At 43.4% G+C, this 22623-nt stretch overlaps 2 protein-coding genes across 4 annotated transcripts in view; both read left to right on the top strand.

The window, feature by feature from the left end:
- Positions 1-22623, top strand: part of AGBL4 (AGBL carboxypeptidase 4) — a 1343713-nt gene that overhangs the window by 1075782 nt on the left and 245308 nt on the right. The gene's annotated exons all lie outside the window — the stretch shown is intronic.
- BEND5 (BEN domain containing 5) overlaps positions 11085-22623 on the top strand; it is a 48293-nt gene continuing 36754 nt past the window's right edge. For 2 of the 3 annotated variants that reach the window (XM_063106134.1, XM_063106133.1), the window contains exon 1: positions 11085-11456. In XM_063106134.1, the coding sequence (XP_062962204.1) occupies positions 11231-11456 (226 nt within the window). In that variant the 5' untranslated portion in view covers positions 11085-11230. The remainder of the gene's footprint in view (positions 11457-22623) is intronic. The other variant, XM_063106135.1, reaches the window with a different exon arrangement.

Raw genomic sequence — 22623 nt, 5'->3', positions numbered from 1 at the left:
AGCTTAAAGTATGAGGGTACTTCAAAACGTCTGTGGCAAAACAGAATTAAAAGGTAATACAAATTTTTCCATGAACTTTTGGAAGACCTCTCATATATATCTCCCTGCCATTTCTTCCATGAGTCTTATTTACATCTTGTTCCCTAAGGAACCAGGGAACAGGATTTATATTTTTTATTCCGGTATCCCCTACTCTATCCAAAGCATGATTGCTGCTCTCAGATGTATCAGTTAGCAGCAAGAGGAGTACAGCCTCCCAGATTCTGCACGGAGTTGGTGATGGGAATTAACATACCTACAGTGTTATAGAATGACAAACAGTGTGCCAGGGACCACTGGAGGCAACGTAGCAGAGAGGGAACTGCATGGACTTCATATCAGGTTTGAATCTAGTGCATGACTTGCGTCCTCACTTTCCCTTTGCAAACCTCAGTTGAAGCATCTGTAAAATAGGGATAACAACAATCACTTCCTGAGGTTATTATCAGTCTTGCACATCAAGCACCTAGCATTACTGGGAACAGAATAAGGGACTCAATAAAATTTAGTCCTCTTTTTTCCTTTTCCTTCCTTACATGCATTATTCTCATTACTCCTCTCAATAGTCCTAAAAGACAAGCTTCATTTTCCCATTTTATAGATAAAGAAACAGTCTGCCTTGTTCTCTACTGTAACCTAAGTATTAAGCAGAGATTCTGGCATGTAATAAGCCCTCAAGAAATAGTTCAATAATAAATGAATGACTGAACAAATAAGACAGTCTTAGAGGAGTTAAGAATCTTGCCCAAATTTTCACAGCTAGTGTCCCAGATGAGTTAGGACATGAGGCAGGGCATCACAGCAAAATTCATGCAAAGAGACAAGAAGAGAACCCAGAAATGGAAACAGAAAGGCATAACATAATTCATCCTCTTTTATGATTGAGAACACTGTGTTTTACAATTCCAAAGGCATGTTTTAAATATACAAAATCTGAACATGATTTTAAAAGCAGACATTAAAACCCCCAACTCAGCTTAAGCCCCAGAACTTCATAAAATAAAAGTACAGATTTTAGTAGGATCCCAGTTTTCCTAAACAAGGCAAACTGCCCCTATTGGCCAGGATGGGATGGTGGGGGGCACGTCTGCAGTGATAATGCCCAGCCTTCTGGAAAAGGCCCCAAACTTACTGATCCCAGGGGATCCATCTTTGTCGTTATACTGTGACCTCCTGAAAGAAAAGAGTAAGAGAGACTCAGAATATGAGAATGAAAAAGGCAACTGATCATTTTTGGAACCTACGATTTAAAAGGTACTGTGCGTGCCAGGTAATTTACGTGTAGTCATTGTCTCATACACCATGACAACCTTGTAGGGCTCTATTTGACAGTTGAAAACCTGAGGGTCACAGACTTGCCTAAGGTCTCCTAGTACCCTAGTGATGGAGCAGTAATTGAATCTAAGTCTGAGTTCAAAGCCTGTGCATTTTTCATTTTTCATATTGCCTTAGGCCTCTTCTGTGCCATGCTATCTCTCCAGAATGGATCCCAGAGTCAGAAGCAGAGCTCAGTGATTGGAGACCATTCTATAGCCCAGCAATGTGGCACGACATGTTAGCAGGGTGCAAGGTAGGGTCCTTTCCAGTTACTGCTCTGCCTACCAATTGAAATAAACTTCTCCCTGGCTACTTTATCCAGAGTCCACGCACCCATGTACATCTATCTCCTCTCCCTCCAATCCTTTAGAAAAAAATTCCTCATCCTTATCCAATTATATCTTTTTCCTCATTCTTGCCATTTCTTTTCCACGACAATAAAGGTGTGCCTGATAATTAAGAAGAGGAGGTAGGGTTTTGATATTCTGTACCCCAATGCATCCACCACCAGCACTAAAAGAATATATGAAAAAGAACTATCAAAAGAAAATGTATGTTCTACATATAAGTTTTTTCATCATAATATAGAAACTTAGGTAGGGGTCAAGGACTTTTCTATTTTGGTTGGCATAATAGGTGGCCCTTTTGTGCTGCTAAATAAAGAAATTGGCTTTGAGTAAATAAAAGAAAGCATTCTTTATACTATGAATTGGATCTAGTACACCCCCACCCACCACAATACAGGAAGAAAATATCAGCAAACTCCAAGGTGCTTATTGGGAAGTCTGGATGATAGTGCCTGCCAGGGTCTCATGTGGACCAGTCAAGGTGGTCTGAACATCCCTGGAGAACAAGCATATAACCTTTTGAGGGTGGATGCCCAATCATCTCCCCAATCTAGCCAGAAGGACACAAATTCCTTCAACAAGGCAAGAGTCAGACTCAAAGGGAGCCAGAATTGGGGTACAAGTCCATGGCTGGGGCTCTAGAGTCAAATGGCCTGGGTTTGAATCCTGGCTCCACCATTTACTCCTGTATGATCTTGGGCAAGTTACTTAACATTCCTATGCCTATTTCCTCAACTTTAAAATGAAGTTAATAATAATAGTATCGACTGCCCGGGATTGTTTTGAGGATTAAATGAGAAATGTATGTAAAGCCTGGCACAAAGCAAGCATCCTATAAAGGTTCACTGCTATTAATTTCTATTCTTATTCTTATTCCCCCAATCAATAGCAGGGTAAGAAGACTCTTTTGTGGGAATGGAGGAAGGTTGACACTTCTCACAGAGATATCTCCTACTGGAGCTATCTGATCCTCTCTTTTTGGCTCAGAGAAGTTTTCAAGCAGACTCTGCAGTAACAGGTGTTACCAACAGGTTCCAACTCTCTGGCCATCAACAGAAGACACAAGACAGTAGAAATATGCTTGAACAGTTGGTAACCTCAGAGAGCTTAAAAAATGCAGAGTCTCAGAGTAAGGAGGCTGTGATTTAAGAAACACCAGATATTATAGTCAAATCTTTAGTTTTCGCAGAATTATTAGCTACTCAAGCTATGAATTCTTGGAATGATAGATATTGGACTTTCCCATAAAGCCTAGTTGTCAGATTAGTAGGTAGGAATTCAAGCCTCTAGGAAAACAGGAGTGGGGATTAAATCCCAGTCAATTCATCTCTTTGTTGCCTCAGGAAACTCTGAGTCAAGGCCTATATCGAAACAGCCATCAAAACTCAGGCTTTGGATCAAAGAAACCCAGATTCAAGTGTTGTCCATGTGACTATAAACAACTTCTATTTCCTCGGCAGAAAAATAAAGATAAATAATAGTACCAACCTTATGAGGTGTCTTGAAAAGATTAAAAGAACTAATATGTAAAGCAGCCAGTACAGTTCTTATCATGGGAATCAATAATTGGTAGTGCTGTTTTCATTCCTTTCCTCTGATTTTATATTGAATTTATGATATGGTTAAGAGACATTCTTAAGAAAATTAGAGTTCAGGGTTTTCTGTATAATTCTGAGATGACTTAACCCTCTGAATGAATATTCCCCTTTGTGCCTTTGACCAGAATGGCAGCCTCCAGTTATCAAACACAGGCCTAGGAGTGAGTGCTAATGCAGACTGCACTCTGGCCCTGTGAGGACCTGTGAAGGGCAGGCATTCTGACCACAGGGTGCTCAGGATGAGCAGAGATAGTAAACATAGAACCAACATGTGGTCTTCGAATAGGGGGTTAGAGAGTCAAACACTTCCAGCCAACAGCAGGGTAAGAAACAACTCCAGCCTTGTGGGATGAGGCAGAATCACTATCTTGTTTCCTGGGAGGCGCATGGACTGTGTCAGTGCATTTCCTCATACTATTATGTTATTATTGATATTAGTGTATGTCAACTACACGTGATTGTCAACTTGACTATTTTTCTGCTGTGTGTATTTTTCTATAATTATTTCAATATTGTTCTCTCTTCATATTAAGAAAAACGTTTTGAAAATGTCAACCCTGTCTAGTGCTGTTAAGGGAAAGCTAGGAAAGGGGCTTTTATAGGTGTTTGGGCCAGACTGTGGGAGTCAGACATGATGGGGGCACACACCAGAGAAACACTCACAGGAGGAAGATGAGACTCAAAGGACAGAGAGGGGCCCTTAGTATACCTTTTCCTCCTTGCATCTGGGGAATTTTCTCTCCTCCAGGGTCTGTTTTAGACATGCGCTTATTTAATAAGTGTTCATTTAGGGTCTGCCATGCCCTAGGCTAGGGTATAATGAAGAAGATAGATAGGGTCCCTTCTCTAGTAGAGCTTTTAATATAGTGGCAGAGACAGACAATAATGGAATTAATATATAATTACACACTATGAGGAACTTCGTGAAGAAAACTGTAAGAAGCTATAGAATTATGTAACAAGGACTGGAGCTAGTCTATGAAGGCGGATGGGAGGATCGAGTCAGGCAGGACTCTCCAGAGGAAGTGATATTTCACCTGAAAAAAAATCGCAGAATGAGTTAATTTAATAAGGGGAATAAGAGGCAGCTCCTCAAACTAGTTGGTTCCTAACTGAAATTCATAATTGAGGCAAGCTGCATTTTTTCAAGGTAAGCCCATATTTTTTGTTTCCTTTTCCAAATCGATTCAAATATTGTTTCCCGTGACAGTCTCTTCTATTCTTAAATTTCTTTTCATCTTTAACCCCTGGAAATTTGTTTGCTTTGTTGCTCATCTAGAGCATATACTGTAGAGTAAGATGCTGTGATTCAGATTATTCCTGTGATCAACAACTCCCATATATAACCCACAGGAGCTCATAACATAGCTGAGATCTTATTGGGTTGAACTTGACAGGGGTTGGCTTGATCTAAACCTCAAGCCATGATGCACATACACAAGGCTTCAGGTTGCTCATTTTTACATTTTATATAATGCATAGGTTTTATTTCTTCTAAGAAAATACTCAACAAATTCAGTTTGAAAGAATAAATGGCCCCAAACACAGTATTTCAGAAGTGTTTGCTTCAGGTTTGGGGAAAGCCCATAGCCTCAGAGGCTCTTGAACATTTGAGATCTGAGAATTTTTTTGGTGACTGTGACTTGTGACCACAGACTCTGGATTAAAGGGGATGGCAGTTGGATGAAAGCTTTCTGGAGTGCTTGTTGGATAATCATTAGCATTGTTCAGCTTATTATATTCAATTTGACTGAATAAAATTTGGGGGGACACCCTACTCTATGTCAGAATGGAGATAAGAGTTTTTTAATAACTATAAAAATTATGATAATAACAGTAATGCCAGCTATCATTTATTGAGGACTCACCAGGAGCACTATGCCAAGCACTTTACATGGATTATCTCATTTAATCCTCACAATGACCCTATGAAATTGTATTAATATTCTCATAAAAAAGTGATATTTGGAGAGATTAAGAAACTTGCCCATGGCCACACACTTGGTAAGGATAGGCCTTACTTACTAGACTAGGATTTGGATCCAGGGCCTAAGACTACAATATGCTGTCTTCTTTTTCTATTGGCATGTCATTTTTCAGATGAAGAAATTTTAACTCATAAAGGTTAAGTGACTTCTGCAAGGTTATACAGACATTTCAGAGCCTTGTATATTTTCCCTGAAAATATCTACGACTTTTTGAGAATTTCCAATAAGCCTGGTATGTTATCTTAAAATCTGCTAACTCAGAGGTGCTCAATTTTGCCTGATGTTAGAATAATTTGGAAATTAAAAAAAAAAAAAAATCAATGCCCAGGCTCCATTCCAGACCAATTAAATCAGGATCTCAGGTAGAACCTGGGAGTGGGATATTTTTAAGTTCCCCAGATGATCCTCACACAAGGGAGGGCGGAAAACTCCTGCCTTGATTCTCACAACATCCTCACAGGTGAGAAAACTGAGGCTCAGGAAGGTGAATGAACTGTCTTGCCCAAAGTCACAGCAAAGGTGTAACAAAGTCAGGATTTAACCCCTGGTCTGATTCCAAAGTCCATATCCCTTCAGCCCTCCAAGCTTTCACCGAAGTGACAAGTTGGCATTCCCTCTAAGTATCTCCTTGGTAAATTATTTAGGTAATGTTCATTGTTCTTTGAGCCTGTGCCTGACATGCAACTCCTCTCTTTCCTTCCTTCCCCCTCGTCACCGCTGCTCTCTTCCTTTGTCCAAAACCCTGCAGGCAGACTCCACCAGACTTCATGATCGGGGGTGTGTGTGGATGAGCTGGGCTGATGCCCCTGCTTTGAGGCAGCAGTGCCCAGCTCAGGGTAATGACCACCATAGGCCTCCCAGCAGCTCCAGATCTTCCTGGCTAGGTATTAACATTCCTTCCTTGAATTGACCTAAGAAGACAGTGTCCCTGAGCTCACAGCACAGCAAGTTACTTTTCTGAGCAAATTAAAAAAAAAAAAAAAAAATTAAAAAGCCATAAAAACACATGGAAGAAATTTAAATGCATATTACTGAGTGAAAGAAGCCAATCTGAAAAAACTACAGAGTGAATTATTCCAACTATATGGTGTTCTGGAAAAGGCAGAACTATGGAAACTAAAAAGATCAGTGGTGGTTGTCTGGGGTTGGGGCTGGTGGGGAGGGTTGAATAGGTAGGGCACAGAGGATTTTTGGAGCAGTGAAAATAGTCTGAATGATCCACTAAAATGGTGGATACATTTCATCATACGTTTGTCCAAATCCAGAGAATGTACAACACCAAGAGTGAACCCTGATGTAAACTATGGACATCTGGTGATAACGATGTGTTAATGTAGGCTCATCAATTGTAACAAATGTACCCCTTTGGTGGGAGATGGTAATGGGGAGACTCTGCAAATGTGGGGGTTACAGGAAATCTCTGAACGTTTCTCTTAATTTTGCTGTGAACCTTAAACTAAAAAAAGTCTTTAAAAAATGTCAAAAGCAGAGACTTGAAAAGTCAAATCAAACATCACAGAAAAGAAAAGGCAAAATCATGAAAAAATGTGGTCAATCATTAGCAGAGAGGTTGAAAAGACACGCTCCAGTTGCTTTAAAAATTCACAGAACCCAGGTCTTCTTAAAATAGTTTTGCAAAGTACATTGAGAATTCCATGCACTAATATGAAACATAAGTCCCACTGCTGTCACTGAACATGCTTCAGCTGGCTAAACCGAAGGAGCTTGACATTAACCCAAGGCTCTGCAAAACTCAACAGGAGAGTGCTGTGGAGACACAGTTGCAAAGCTGTCCCAGATGTGTACATTTTCCGCTCCATTAAAATGACTTGGATGAGAGGCAAAGTACATTTGGTCTACAGAAAGCGGGAGTCAGGGGAGGGGTGGGACAGGACAGTCTGCCTCATCACAAGCCTCTTTCTCCCCTGGCTTGCCTCCCCTCTGTCCTTCCCCACACTGCTTCTAGAGCACGCTGTCTAAAATCCAAATATGACCATAAGCCTTCCAGACCCCCCCCCCAAACCCTCGAGCTAAACTGCTTTGCCATAAGTCTCAATTTTCTCAACTCTAACATGGGGTTAAATATACCCACTTCAAGGATGTGGTATGAAATTAATTGAGATTATGTATACACAGTGACTGGCAGGCATGGCTTATAGTAAACTTTGGAGGAAAAGTATATATCACAATTATCATCACTGAAACCAGGTCATACGAGGAGAGACAAGTGAAGGAAGTGAAGATATCTGGGCAGAAGACAGACAAGATCCTGGGGAGAGAGGATCCCAAGTTTTCCCATATCTGAATGGCTGGCATGAGTCTTGGTGAAGCTAGTATGGCAGCTACAAGATGAAAGATTCTGCCTCAGTGAGAGTAAGAAAGACCTTTCTAATAGTTAGCAGTGTCCAAAGTTAAGGGGTGATAGTAACTTTCTGACATTATACCTGTATAAAAGGCATCTAGATCACCATTTGGCAGGAATGTTGAAGAGGGAATTCAACCATGATTTGGTTGAACTTCACATTTTTAATCTCTTCTTTAAGTCTGAAATCTGTATTTTTGAACTACAATATCTTTGCTTGCCAGTGAATGAATCATCAACATCTTGAGTTTCTGGTACGTGTAAAGCTTGGGGCTATGGTCTTCAGGTTAAGGAGGTGGTATACTCTGAGTTTTCGCTAGGGTGGAGGAGGCACAGTATGGCACGTAGTAGGTTTCCCATGAAGCCATCAATAGATCAAATGTGTGAGTCACACAGGAAGCAGGAACTGGGTGTCTCTGTTTCTGTCCAAGAGTGTCTCTGAGCATCCTGTGCCTGTTGTTCCTTCTCCAGAATCCATTCTCTGGACCTATGTGCAAAATGTATTTGAGTCTGTGTTAACTCTGTCGTCATCCATGTCCATTGTCCTTTTCTTCTTTCTGGGTTCTTGGGAAATGGAACTGCTCTCTTATGAGAATGATTTACACCGACTTAAGTAGGGAATTTTTTGAACCTGAGGGTGCAGCAATATTTGATATGTTCATGAATGTATTTATTTTACAAAGAGTGAAATCAGTGTTATTTCCTTTAGTCACTGGGAATGGGAAAGACACAGTTGGAATTTAGCTCCAACTCTGAGAAGGAGGAACAAGTTTTCAAGAAAAGTCCTGGAAGAGGTTTTTTATTCATTCTCTCTTTGTGTCTTTCTTTAATACATTTTTGTTCTATAAACATTTACTCCCCAGCCCTGTGCTGGGTACCCAGGATGCTGAAGTTACTCAGCCTTTGTCTCCCCTCAAAGAGCTCTCATTTTAGTGAGGGAAGATAAAAGTGCTGGGACAAACTTGTGGAATGAGACAGCCTGTGTTTGAGGAGTGTGGGTCTCTGGTGAAGTCTTCACAAAGGAGATGGCATTTGAGCTGGTTTTCAGGGTGAGTTGAGGTCACCATGCACTTGGGGAGGAAGCACTTCCCAGAATGAGAGCAGAGTAAGCACAAAGGCATGGGTTTTGCTAAAACATGCCCTCTTGAGAAATGTCAAATAGTTTATGCATCTGGAGTGTGCTGCATCCAGGAAGGTGGTAAGAGATGAGACTGATAATATTTGGGGGGGGGGGTCCCCTCATTTAGATGCAGAGAGGAGGATGGCCAGGTGTTATTTGAAGTGATTTTGCAAACACAGTCTGGAGCTTCGTGGACTTCTATTAAATGTGTCCAACATGATCCATCATCTTGTGAATTATCAGAAGTCTTGCCACACATTACTTCCCCTTGACCACCATTGGAATGTATTCTTAAAACAAAAACTTGTTTAAGATTAGTCCAAAAAAATCATAATCACGAAGGTAAACCTGCTGGAACAACTCTTTTTTTCATAAGTGTGTGGGGGAAGATAGGACCAACATCTGTATTAGGACAACTCTCAGTCATGTCTGGCTGGCACCACATCTATACCTGTGGGTTGTTTTAAGGGAACTTGATCTGACCTGTACTTTTGTATTGGGAGCTGTGTGTTAATGGGGTTCACTGTATAACATACTCACTGGATCACAGGGAAATAATTTGGGCATTTGGACTTATCTACTTCATCATTAGTTCAGCTGATCTGAAATGTGATCACAGTGCTTTGACTTTTAATGTTTTCTGATTATAAAGTAATACCTCATTCTGGAAAATAGTTATACATATATGAATACAAGGAAAAACAAAATGACTTACCAGCACTAAGAAATTAAGAGAATCACTATTAACATTTTGGTGCACTTATTTTGTTTTTTCGTACTGATTGAGTTCATTAAATGAATTTTTTAAAAATATAACATTTAATTGAGTCTGCTCCTCCATTAGGTATTCCTCTATGAGAACATTTTTCTCACTATAATGTCATTACTTATACTTTTTTTAACACTCCTAGAGTATTGTAAGGGTTGAGAGGATGGGGAAGGTGTGTTATTCATAGAGTAACCTAATTTTGGCAGAGGAATCCAAAACTGAGACTCAAGTTCAAAAGTAACACTGCAAGGCCCAGGAATCCAGGTGTTTGTCCTGTATTTTCATCTCTTTACCACCAGCACAGAGCCCAGAAACTATCATGGTGGAGCATACCCAGTGAATATTAGCTGCTTGACTAAAAGGATGAATGAATGAATGGATGGATGAATGGGGATTTTTATTTGTTATTATTCTTCTTCATTCAAAATTCATTGAGCCCCTGCCAAGTGCCAGGTCTGGGCTAGGCAATGGGGATATAAGAAGCCATATTTGATACAAAGCCAACCCTCCCAGAGGCATCCCTGTGAGGGTGCTGACCCCCTCTGATGTGGAATGGGGTTCCTGTGAGGGTAGAGCCCAGTCAGCAGTTCTCGGCTGGTGCTCATGGCTTGTCTGGGGGGGACCCAAGCCCCTCCATTTCTGTGAATGATATCAGAGACAGAGTACCATTCCATGGAGTACCATTCCCGACCTCCTGTCTTTCCCAGAGTGCCCCTCCATCCCTACTTCATTCCAGCTGGTTCCAGTTCAGAGGCAGGCATGCTGTGCAGGGGGTACCTCAGTGGAGAAAGGCTATAGAGGAGAAGGGCACCACTGCTCCCTCAGGATGAGAGCAGCCCATGACAAACCCTCCACCACCCCAGCCAGCTGGCCCAACTGAAAATCCCAGATAAGCCCCAGTTCTGGTCAAAACTGGTTTGGCAGCTCTATGGGAATGTTTCTGCCTGACTAACCCTCCCTACTGCAGGAGCTGGCAGTTTTGGGAGTGGGGGGGGGGGGAGAATGAAAAAGAAAGGGAAAAAGGTGTGTGTGTTTGGGGGTGGGGCGGAGCGAGGCGGGGTAATGAGCTACAGGGGCTGAGTAGGGTTGGCTAAATTTGAAACACTTCAAACTTCGGCTCGCTTGCAAGTGCAAATTTACATTTTGGGATTCAAACAAGTTTGCCTCCTCCACCCCCTTCCCCTCGACCCCCGCTTTCATTCTCTCATACGCTCTCCTCTCCCTTGCGATGCAGTTTTGTTGCAATGCAATTTGTTTTGCACTGTGATTGTTGAAGCAATGTAATCCTGCCCGCAGCGTGACTTGTAGTCAATGCATTTTTCCTGCAACACTATTATTATTATTATTATCATTGCAATGGAATCTCTCAGCCCTTTCCTCTCCCTACTCGAATCGCGCTCCGGCTGTGATTACTCGGGTCTGACTTAGCGAGTGGCGGTGCGCTTCCAAACCCCCCTTATCCGTCCCTCGCCCCCCCTCCCTCCCGCTCCCTTTTCCGCGCCCAGGCGAAAGCAGCCGATTGGCAGAGCGGTGCTTTCAGGAACAATAACAGTGGGGGGAGCGCGGGTCCCGGGGAGCCGCCCCCGCCCCCCAGCTCGGCTGCGCGGCTCGCGCCCCCCGCCGGGTCCCCACCTCCGCGCCCGCCCCGCGGGCTGACCGGCCCGACCGGGGCCCGCCCCCGGCTCCCACCATGTACGCCTTTGTGCGGTTCCTGGAGGACAACGTCTGCTACGCGCTGCCCGTGTCGTGCGTGCGCGACTTCAGCCCCCGCTCGCGGCTGGATTTTGACAACCAGAAGGTGTACGCCGTGTACCGGGGTCCGGAGGAGCTGGGCGCCGGGCCCGAGAGCCCCCCGCGCGCCCCCCGCGACTGGGGCGCGTTGTTGCTCCACAAGGCCCAGATCCTGGCGCTGGCAGGTGAGCTCGCGGGCCGGGAGGGACCGTGGGACCGGGCGGGGGCCGGGACACGGGAGGGGCCGGGCGCCAGGGCGGAGGGGCCGGGGGCAGCCACTGCTTGCTCCTGCCTCCTCCTCCCGCCCCCTGGGCTTTTGTTTTGGGGACCGGGTGTCTCAAAGAGGCCAGACCAGTTAAAAAGACCCGATGGTCCCCTTTGTCTTCCCAGCTTCCCCGACACTCCCGCGCTGTCATCTCTCTTCATCTCTTCATCTGTGTCTGTCCTGCTCTTTCTGATTCTTTGTATTCTCCCCGCTCCTTCACTTTCCTTTGCTCTCCCCGCCTGTTCCTATCGTCATTTCTCTATCTCTCGCCTTCTCTTTACCTCTCTCCCAGTTCCTTCCCTCTCTGTTCCTTTCTGTCTCCTTAAGTTTCTCAAGCTGTTTGTCTCTCTCTTTAAGGCCCTTGGTACCTCCTTGAAGTGAGGAGCAAGGTAGATTATTGTCAGATCTTCTAGGTGGGAGTCCCTCCTCACAGAGGGAAGCTATGACATCCTTGTCCCATACCGGCTGCCGCTGGACAGGTTGGGGAGGCCTCGAACCTTAGTGCACTGGGTGCCACTCTCCTGCCCCTCCCTGGCCAGGTGGCAGAGGTAAGGAGGTAGAGGCCCTAAGGCTTCCCTCAGCCTCCACACCCCTTTCTGAATCTCCCAGAAGGCTCCTGGAGTGAGAGCTGGGGCTAGGAAAGGGTTTCTAGGTCAAGATAAGAGGGACCTCCCATCCCTGCTCTCTCAGGGCCCAGAGAGATAGGCAAGGCAGGTGATCTCATTCCCATCAGAGAGATAGGCAAGGCAGGTGATCTCATCCCCATCTGACAGATGAGGATACTGAGGCTCAGTTGGTGACAGGGTAAGAAACCAGCCCTTCATCCTCCTATACTTGAGTTCTTTCTACCATGCTGAGGAACCTTTTCCTTTGTAAAGAGAAGACAGCTGGCCCTCTTTCCCAGCTAGTTCTAGAAGGCTTGGGTTACAGACATGCAGGGAAGAGGAAAGTATCACTTCTGTTTTGGGGAGCAGCCCTCTAGCTGCTGCTGGTAAGGAGAATGTACCCTACAGTGGGCAGGTAAGTCACCCTGCCTTCCACCAGGAAGAGAACACCAAGGGTTAGGAACTGAATGAAAATATTGCTAGTATTTTGTAGTTTTGAGTCCTTTCTATTTTTCCTATGTTCCTTTGCTTCCTCACATATAGCCTAAGAGATGAACCTAGAATTCTTTCAACCCATAGTGACTTGCCCAGGGTCCCATGGCAAGTTAGCAGTAGATTAGAGCTCAGCCTCAAGACTCTGGTTCCTTTTCACCACCTCATGTTGCCTCTGGAAAGTAGGTTTGCAGGAGTTGGGGAGTGGCAGAACTGGAAACTGATCAGCAGCACCAGGGCCCTTTTCCACAGGCTGTATCCTTACCACCTCCCTGACTAGCCCTGGGGCACATGGGTGTAGGCCCATTTACCACCAGACACCTGGGGCCAGAAAAACTGAGCTAGGGGAAGTAGGTTCTAGAAAAGGGAACCCTTTGTGGCTGATTAAGTTTTATTTTGTTTGTTTGCTTGCTTTTAGTTACCTGAGGGAAGGGATTAGGAATTTATTCCCCAAGAGGATAAGCCTGAGGAAGTTATAACTAGGTTGTAGCCTTAGCTTCCCTTTTGCTAGAAGAAAAGAAAACATGCTTCTTGATGATTGTATCACACTCCTGGATCTGGAAGGGCCCTAGGAAAGCAGAAGTGATATATGTCAGAGTCAGTGGTATGTGTCATAGTATGTAATAGCTGTTTTTCTTTTTTAGAGATTATTCATGCATCCATTCATTCATTCAGCAAACATGTGCACTGTGTTTGATTCTTAGACGCTGCAGAGAGGCTACTCGGGCAGATGGCAGCTCACAACAATTCTGATTTTAAAATCAACACAAGTCCTCATAAGTAAGAAACACATAGCTATGGTATGAGAACCATGAATTTTGAATCTATAGACTATTCATCCTCCAAGCTGGAATGTTGATAAATCTCTGGAATTATTAAAATTTAAAAAAATATTAAAAACCTAGGCAACATCTGGAAACTGACAGAGTAGATCCTGAAAAGTGTGGTGCTAGTTTGAGTGAGTTGAAAAGCGCTTCCCCCACCTCTCTTCAACTTTTTTCTTAGGAGAAGAAAGGAAATAAAGACAACAGCTAAGGTTGGCTAGATCACATTTTGAATTTTATTCAGCTGGTTACTTTTTAAATTGGAGCTACTGCCCTGGCTTGCAGCCCTGATTGGAAGGGCCAGAGTGAGTTTGGGAATTCGTTTATTCTGGAAAACTCTCCTGCGTGTCTTGAAACCCCATCTTGACTCATACTGGTGGCTCTGAGAATTGCTTGTGGCAACTTCATCTTAAAGAGCTCATCTGTCATATCCTGATGTAAATACCACTGTGCCATGGCACCAAGTGTGAGAAGACGACCCCTCAAGAGGAAGGCAGAGGTGCTTAATCGTTGTGGATTAGCCATTAATTGATTAATTAATCAATCCCCCTCTGGCACCAATAGCATGGTTTCAGAGGTAGGTTCAGGACCACTTTATGGCTTTTGGTGAGAAGTGTTTTACTTTACTGAGTACTTGCGCAGGCCAACCCCAATATGTCTTGAAGTGTACCTCTTCTGACACCCAGGAAATGTCAAAGCTAACTGCTGTGGGACTTTGCATTTTACTGTCCATGGTGGCTTACACCATGGTTTCTTTTAGTGTATGTCAGACCCTACTGTGTGGTCCTCTTTTTACCAAATGACAATTCCAGCTCAAGGAAAAACAAAACACCACCTTTGCTGACAGTCTTGCTGTGTGTTTGTGTATTATCTCTGTTAGTCCTCTCAGTGCCCCTCTGGTAGATATTGCTATGGTTATCATTTCCATTTTGTAGATGAGGGTACTGAGGCTCGGAGACTTAACTGCAGCCACACAAATAATAAATGGCAAAGCCAGAATTGGAACACAGGTTTTCCAGTGCCAGGCCCCCCCCTTGGCAGTCTCCTTTGTAAGGTAGCTGATGTTACCATCAGCCACACAACCTGGCTTGGAAGGAAAGAGGAAATGGAAAAAGTGTCCATGAAGCACAGACAAGTTTTCAAGCCAGAGGACACTTAGTTTCTCAGTTTTCCATCTCATTCTACTCTTCCTCCTCCTGCATTACCAGTCTCCCTCCTACAGAGCACACACACTTGTCTTTCCGCCTCGCCCAGCCCTTCAGTTGTCATTTTGCCTGAGGAAGTCTTCTCAAAAGAGCTCCTAACCCTCATGGAGTGTCCACGTAACTCAAGGCTTTACTCGCCTCTGAGCTGTGGTCTCCTCTTACTCTCGTTTATTGCCAAGCAGGATGTGAAAGTGAGAACTGCCCATTGGAGAGCTCACCATTATCTGACTGCAGTCCATCCTGCTACTAGGGCTCACGGCATTGGATTTTGTGTTTCTGAGGGGGCCAAAACTGGTTTCTCTAGGCTTAGAGGCTCAACATTCTGTGTTGTTCTATCCAGGCACCCATACTCTGTTACTATTGTTGGGATGTGCTAAATTCCCTTTGTTGTCAAGAGTCCCCTCACTACTTCCCATATGCCAGTGCTGCAGTAAGTGAACACACGAGTGCACCACCATGTCTGAGGTACTGTGATTGAAATGACAGGACGACCAGGGGAGACAGGGGTTAACTTTTCGGGCCCTGCTATATTGGGTTTTTGTGGGGGGTGGAGGGGGGGGTGCAGAGTGATGGAGAAGGAATGGGAGTCATCCTCAAGGAATGTGCAGTTTGGGGGCCCCAGTGTAAGTGCTAAATAGAGGTAGAAGCCAGGCACTAGGGGAGCACAGAAAAGGGACCAGTTCTAGGTGGCTTTGCAGTTCATCTTTTGTTTTTCCTTCCCAGCTTCACTACCGCTGCCTGCGTGCAGAGCTGCATTGCCTCGTGTTCATCTAAACCATTGCAGCAGTCCTCACATTGAGCACCCTTTCTCTAATCTATTTTCCAAATTGCTTTTAGGATAATCTTCTAAAACACAGTCAATTGACCTCTCCTTAGAACCTTCTGTAGCTGCCTATTGCCTACCGAATAAAGCTTCAGCTTCTTAACCTGACATTCATAACCCTCCTCAGACCGGCCCCAGACCCAGACCCAGCCCACCTTACTTCTCCAGCCTCACCTACCCTTCCCATTCCCCCAGACCTGTGGTATTTCTTGCTATTCTGTGAGCATAACCTCATGCACTCCTTTGAGCCAGCCAGGATGGATTAATCGCTGTCTGACATGGGGCCTCTACCCACACAGAGCTCACCTTCCAGTGGGGAAGGCAGACATGTGACAGATGTCTATGGTCCAGCCCGCTGAGGGCTATGGTGGAGGAGTGGACGAAGTATGCTGGGATAGCATTCCCTGTCCCTCCCTCTGCTCCCAGGTGAGACTCTCTCCCTCCTCTGAACTCTTCTTTCACTTTGCTCGTTCTTTGCTTATGGATCTTAGCATTTTATGTCTTGTTTTGGTTAGTCTTGAATGCACCTTTCTTCCTGCCAGACACTGAACTCCTCCAGAAGAGGGGCCTGCGTCCTCTGCATCCGCAGTCCCCAGCACTTGGTCCACATTGGTCAGTCCATGTTGAACTCATGACCTTTGGGAAGACAGGTGCATTTTTTATGCTTGGGGAGAGGAAGTAGGGGGACAGGAACCTCAGCAGCACTTGTTTTCCAGAACAGAAACCTTCAGTGGGATTTTGAGCTTTCATTCAACTTTGTTCATCTGGAAAAAGTCAACATTCTTTATCACTCCCTCGACTAGAAGAAACCCACACTTGGGGGAAATAGCTTCCAAAGACACGTTCTTCTTGCCTTGGTAATTTTAGCTCATTCAGGGCTCAGGTCCCAGCTTGGCATTGTCAGTCCAAATAGATCACTTGCTCCAGAAATGCTTTGGAACATCTACAAAGTTAGCAGTGAAGCAGGGGGCTAGCTGATTCCATATGCAAAGATTGTTGCATGTCATCAGTGGGAGACTGCCAACAAAAGGATTTTTTTTTTTTTTTTTAAGTGAGTGAAAACTTTTAATTTAGGTTTTGACATGTTTTGCTGATATATATTGGAGCAAAGAATTGGAACTTGCCTGCTGTCATCCGTTGCAGATTCTACTAGAATGTTAACCATTGAAGGTTCAGTGTGATGTGATTTCTCCTGTTCAAGAACCACATATTTGTTACAACTAAATACTATGTGCTATAGAGTGCTTCAGTGTTCTGATTCACAGGCTGAAAGAAAAAATTGTCCCAGGGAAGTTGAGGCCTTGTTTTTTTGTGTGGTGTTTTTTTTATTCAAGAGCACACTAGTTTTTATTTTTTAAAAACACACCAGAAAAGTGGAATTCAAATTAAGGTCTTTGACTCTGAAACCAATTCTCTTCCCACTGTGCCTGCCTGCTTTGTCTTATAAGCTCCTTAGAGACAAAAGATGTATGTACTTTTCTTATCAGAAAAACATGCTTGACCTGAAGAGGTTTTCTTTGGTTGATTTAAGTTCCTCAGGTATTGACTTATACTAAATGGTCAGCCTTACACTGGAGGAAAATGCAGGAGGAGGAATAGGCATTGCTTTTTTCCTACCAAATATTTATTAAGTACCCACCAGTTTCCAGGTTCAGTGCACATACCTATCTACATCCTTGTGAGATAAGACTTCTTGTCTTACCCAGAAGAGAGATATTCAAACAATTGTCTAGTGACTGCTGTAGGTGCCAGGCAGTGGGCTTAGTCTGCCACATAGACTGGGCTTGCGGAGCAGTGTGAGTCAGTTCGGCCAAAAATTCTGAGACCTAAACTAGGGTGGTATTGTTCATTGTGGGTCTGAGATGTATTAAGGAAAGAGGACCCATGGGACTTGGTAACTGTTCCATGGGTTGTGATGATCTGTGTGATGATGTGGTGAACTGGTAGCTGGTTATAAGGGGAGATAATGAGTTTAGTTTGAGACCTGTTGAATCTCAGGGGCCCATGGAGCATCTGGGTGGATATGCCAGGAGAGAAAGGCAAGCAGTCCAGGGTTCAGAAGAGCACTCCAGGATGAAGATCCCAACTTGGAAGTCATTAGTCATAGGGGTGATGTCACAGTGGGGGAGGGTGCAGTGTGAGAGAAGCGTGCAAGAACAGAACTCTTCATAACACCAGCTTGTCTGGGCACAGTTGAAGGAGAAGAGCCCTAAAAAGGTGACTAGGAAGGAGTGGCCATAGATAGACTGAGAATCAAGGGATAACCAGCAGAGATGATATCCTGAAAACCAAACGAGGAGAGAGGTTTTTGGATCTCAGATCTAGGCTTGTTTTTGTTTCTTTTAACTACATAGCAACTACCTTCTCTGAGCTCATAGGATGGGGTGGCTAAATGTGTAAGCAGGAGAAGAAAAGATTTGCATGGGATGATATTTTGGTAGTTTTCAATTTCTGAGTTTTGCACCATGGAGGAAGGGTCAGACTTGTTCTCTGGGATCCAAAAAGCAGAGTTAGGGCCAAAGGGTGAAATTCACAGGGTTTGGTAGGAGCAATACAATAATAGTAGAGAGACCAGGCGAATAATAGAAAGGGCTTCCAGCATGGTGCTGAGCTCCCTGCCACTGGCGGTGGCAAGCAGATCAAGGATATTTTAGAATGGAATCCTGCACAATGGGAGAGTTTGGTTAGATGACTTCTAGGTCAATTTCTTAAGTACCGAGGAGGAAATATTAGAGAACTCAAAGAGGATGGTCTTTGAAGTCAGATAGTCTGGGTTCAAATTGTGACTTTGCTACTTATAAGCTAAGTGACCTTGGGGAGATTACTTCACTTCTCTGAGTTCCAGGTGCTCATCTGTAACACAGATGTAATAATTACTCACTTGTCTACTGTGTTATTTAGCAAGGTAATATGGAAAAGTGGCCTATAGTAGCTACTCATTGTGTATAGACAGCTGTTAGGACCTATGTTGGGCTAATAGTTACTGAGATAGAAACAGCTTGCTTAGTTGTGAATACTGCCCTACGTGAAAAGAAGTGATTTAGAGGAATGAGCACATATAAGGAGTGGGCAAGTTTAAAATTTAATCGATGTGTGTTTTGAATCCTCCTGGGGAAGCTTACCATTTTCTCTCACGTTCCCTCTGCAACTCTGTGCTAGTTTATTACCCTGGCAACAGCCCTGATGAAGCATCTAGACAAATGACCCAGCAGAATGAGGTTCCAAGTTTTGTCTGTGCCCCAGCCCTATTCCAGGGCCACTGAGGTGGTGGGAGTGAGAGCAAGGAGACCTACTAAAATCTGGCTAGCAATTCCCTCTCTCCCTATTTGGATGGCCTCAGTAGGGCATTTCTTTAAACATGCCCACCTGAAGGAGTCTTACAGATCATCTACTCTTATCCTGCACTGCACAGATGAGAAAGAGACCTGGAAATCCCAGTGGATGGCCACTGGTCACACAGCTAGAAGGGCCTGTTGAGGTTTTCTAGTCCCGGTCCATGTTTTTACAGAAAAGAAAACCAAAAGAGAGGACTAGTCATTTAGCGAGTTAGTAAGAGAGCCAGGCCTTGATTCAGTGTCTCCTGGTTTCATTCTGCTATACCACAGCAGGGCACTCTTCTTTTTGCTGTCTTGGCTGGATATAATCCTTGAAACTTGAGAATTTTGTCTGCTTTGGATTTTATAAAAACAAACACCATAGGGCAGGGAATGTAATGTGCTTGTCTTTTCTGTGGCATATCTGTTTTTAATGTAAACATAAGACTTCACAGGATTTTTGTATAGTTGAAAAACTTTAAACTTGTGTATAATTATTTATAAAATGAGACAAAACCTTTGTAAAACATTTTTTGTTTAGCTTTTTAAGATTTTATCCTAGCTAACAAACTCACACCAAATTAAGCTCTCAACATTGGATTATTTTAATTTTCCAGCCTGATTATATGTAAAATGGAAATTGAGACAGTGTTTCTGCCATTTTAAGTGTATACTACAAATTCTTCAGGGGTATTGTCACTTTTGAAGACAGACTTGCATTGGGTTTTCTGTCCACCTGCCTGTTTTTCCTAAAATACCATTTGCTTATTACCGTACTTCCACTTTCTTCCCAGAGGTAAATTTAATGAGATATTTCTCCCTCTCAGATTAATAACAAATATCAAGTTATGCTCTATTTTTGAAGAGCAGCTTTTTACCATATTTTTACAAGAAAGTTTTTTACAGTTTTGAATAGAGATTCTATTTGAGGATGATTTAGAGCTTGGCGACCTTGATACGTTTTGTAGTTAAGGCTTCAGATCATATTTATATAGTGTTTAGTTCAATTTGAGAATTCATCACAGCATTCTTCTAGGGTGTAGGCAAGGTCTTGAGAGAAAGGCAGGCACTTTGGAAGTTATATCAACACACTCTCCATTTTATGTGTGCCTTTTAGTTCAGTCGAGAAAGTTACAGCAACTTGGTAATTTTTCTCTTGTTCCTATAGGATAATTAGGTGATAGGAACAAGGCCTGAGTGCCAGACAGACTTGATTTGAAATTCTGGCTCTGCCACTTATGTCTTAGGAAAGCCACCTCACTTCTTTGAGCCTCAGTTTCTGCTTCAACTGAATTATTGTGGGAATTAAGCATAGTGATGTTTGTAAAGAATGTGGCACAGGACCTGGTGCATAGTAGGTGCTTACTTAGTATTTGTTGAGGGGGCGAGTGCAATTAGCTGACGTCATAGTAGTTGGAAAGGAGGAGGAGATGGATGATGCCCAAATCCTCTGTGGCTTTCCTTGCCCCGGAGACAAGAGAGTCAGGAGGTCAGAATCAGTGAAAGTTGTCTCTTCAGAGGTTACACATTTATTTCTGTTTACACTAAACCCGATTATTTGGCTTTAAGCTTGGAGCAGTTGCCAAGGCAGATTGACTAGAGAGCTTTCTTCATCCTTCCCAGTCAACTGCTAATTTCTTCTGAGCAGAAGCATATTCCAAAGTCACATTTAAAGGCCACATGAAGTATTTGCTGTTTTAGATGATCCGCACCACCCTTCACCTTCACTAATGTGACTAGTGAAGAGTTATAGCTTCTTGTCAGCCTATGTTCGGTCTCCTCCTCATGCCTCATCCATCTTGCTTGCCACTGCCACGTTAATCTTCCTAAGACATCGCTTTCATCATGTCTCAATCTGTGTCAGTTACCTGCAGTGGTTCTCTTTGCCACGGGACAAAAGCCAAACATGTAACCCACAGGATAGCCTCATAGCTGCTATTTATTGAACATCTGTGACAAGAAAGGGACTATGCTTGGTGCTTTACATGCACTATCTGTTTGGAAAACAGTTTATTGTCCCCACTTTACTGATAATGAAACTGAGACTCAGACTGGTTAAATAGCTTGCCAAAGTTCCCATAGTTAGGATGCAGCAAACCAGAAGTCCAAACCAGGACCACCACTCAATTCAAAAGACTGTTTTTATTAGACACTGGGCTTCCCTCTCCCAGCGGTTTCTTCCACTTTTTGTGATGACACTGAGTGTTCAGTAATTGTCTATGGATTAGATATGGATGTAAGGTACCTACTTCAACTCAGAGTTGGGGTTAGGAAGGCTTGGAGACCAGAGGTTTGCCCTATGTGAATCCTATATCAGCCAGCCTCTCTCAGGAAGTCAAACCTTGCATTCTGGTTGAGGTTCTTACCACATACTGGGTTGTAAGGGCCCATAACACATGGGCCACTTAGCATAGTGTTCAACGCAAAACAGGGGCTCAGTATCTGTTTACTGCCTGCAGAAAAGGGTGAGTGGAGGCCTCAGGTCTTCCTGAGCCCTCATCCAGGGAGCATGGGTCAAGGAGGAGACTGATGATCATTAGCATGGAGCCAGGAGGTGGCTAGCTCACAGAGAAAAGATCCTCCTGGCCAAGCATTGTGGCAGTCAGGGGTCAGGTGAGGAGGCCTATAATTCAAGGCACTGTCTGCTTCTGTCCCTTTCCTGAACTCACTTCTATCACTTCAGAGCTTCCCCGACTGCTCAGCCTACCTTTTTAAAGAACCCATTCAAGCCTTGGAGCCTGGCTACAACCTGTTTCTGTTGTGTCTGGTGATGGTTACTGCTTTCTGGAGACTTCTTGAGAACAGAATGGTCTGGCAGAAATGCAGGAGTAAAGTAGACTTCAGCTTTATGCTGGGGAATTTGGATATCCTTATCTGTAGCCATAATTAACTCATTCAGTTAGCATTTATTCTGGCTCTATCATGTTCCAGACATGTGTTTAGAGGCGACACAGCATAGGCTTGGGAGGCAGACAGACCTATATCAAATCCTGGCTCTGCACCTCCCCAGCTGGGTGATCTGGGGGATGGGAGGGCTTTATTTCTTTGAGCCTCATTTATTTTTTGAAAAAAAAAAATGTGGTTAATAATACCTATTTGCAGGGTTGTTGTGAGGAGTAGTAATATATGTGAAGAGCCTTATTATGGCATCTGATATGTAGTAGACGTTCCACAAATGGTAGCCTTATTTTTTTTTAAATTAAATTAAATTAAATTTATTTTTTTTTTTTTCTTAATTTTATTTTGTCAATATACAATGTGGTTGATTATTGTGGCCCATTACCGGAGGTTTCGGTAGCCTTATTTTTAATTGAAGCATATTTCATATAACAAAACACTCACCACTTAAACCATTTTAAGATGTGTGCAATTCAGTGTTTCTTAGTATATTCACAATGTTCTGCAACCACACCAATAGCTAATTCCAGATTTTCATCACCCGAAAAGAAATCCATGTTACCCATTAAGTAGTCACTTCCCATTACTCCCTCACCCCTTGCCCTAAGCAACTACTAATCTACTTTCTCTGTATACAGATTTGCGTGTTCTGGATATTTTATCTAAATGGAACATATACTATGTGGCCTTTGTGTGTGGCTTCTTAGAATAATATTTTCAAGATTCATCCATGTTGTAGCATAAATCAGTCTATCACTTCTTTTTATGGCTGAATAATATTCTATTGTATGGATATACCACATTTTGTTTGTCCATTTATAAGTCAGTGGACATTTGGGTTGTTTTTACATTTTGGCTGTTATGAGTAATGCTGCTATTAACATTTGTGTGCAAGTTTTTGTGTGGACATATGTCTTCATTTCTCT

This window comes from Cynocephalus volans, chromosome 8, assembly GCF_027409185.1.
Source record: "Cynocephalus volans isolate mCynVol1 chromosome 8, mCynVol1.pri, whole genome shotgun sequence".
In the NCBI taxonomy this organism is placed as follows: Eukaryota; Metazoa; Chordata; class Mammalia; order Dermoptera; family Cynocephalidae; genus Cynocephalus; species Cynocephalus volans.
This window is presented reverse-complemented; position numbering and strand designations above follow the sequence as displayed.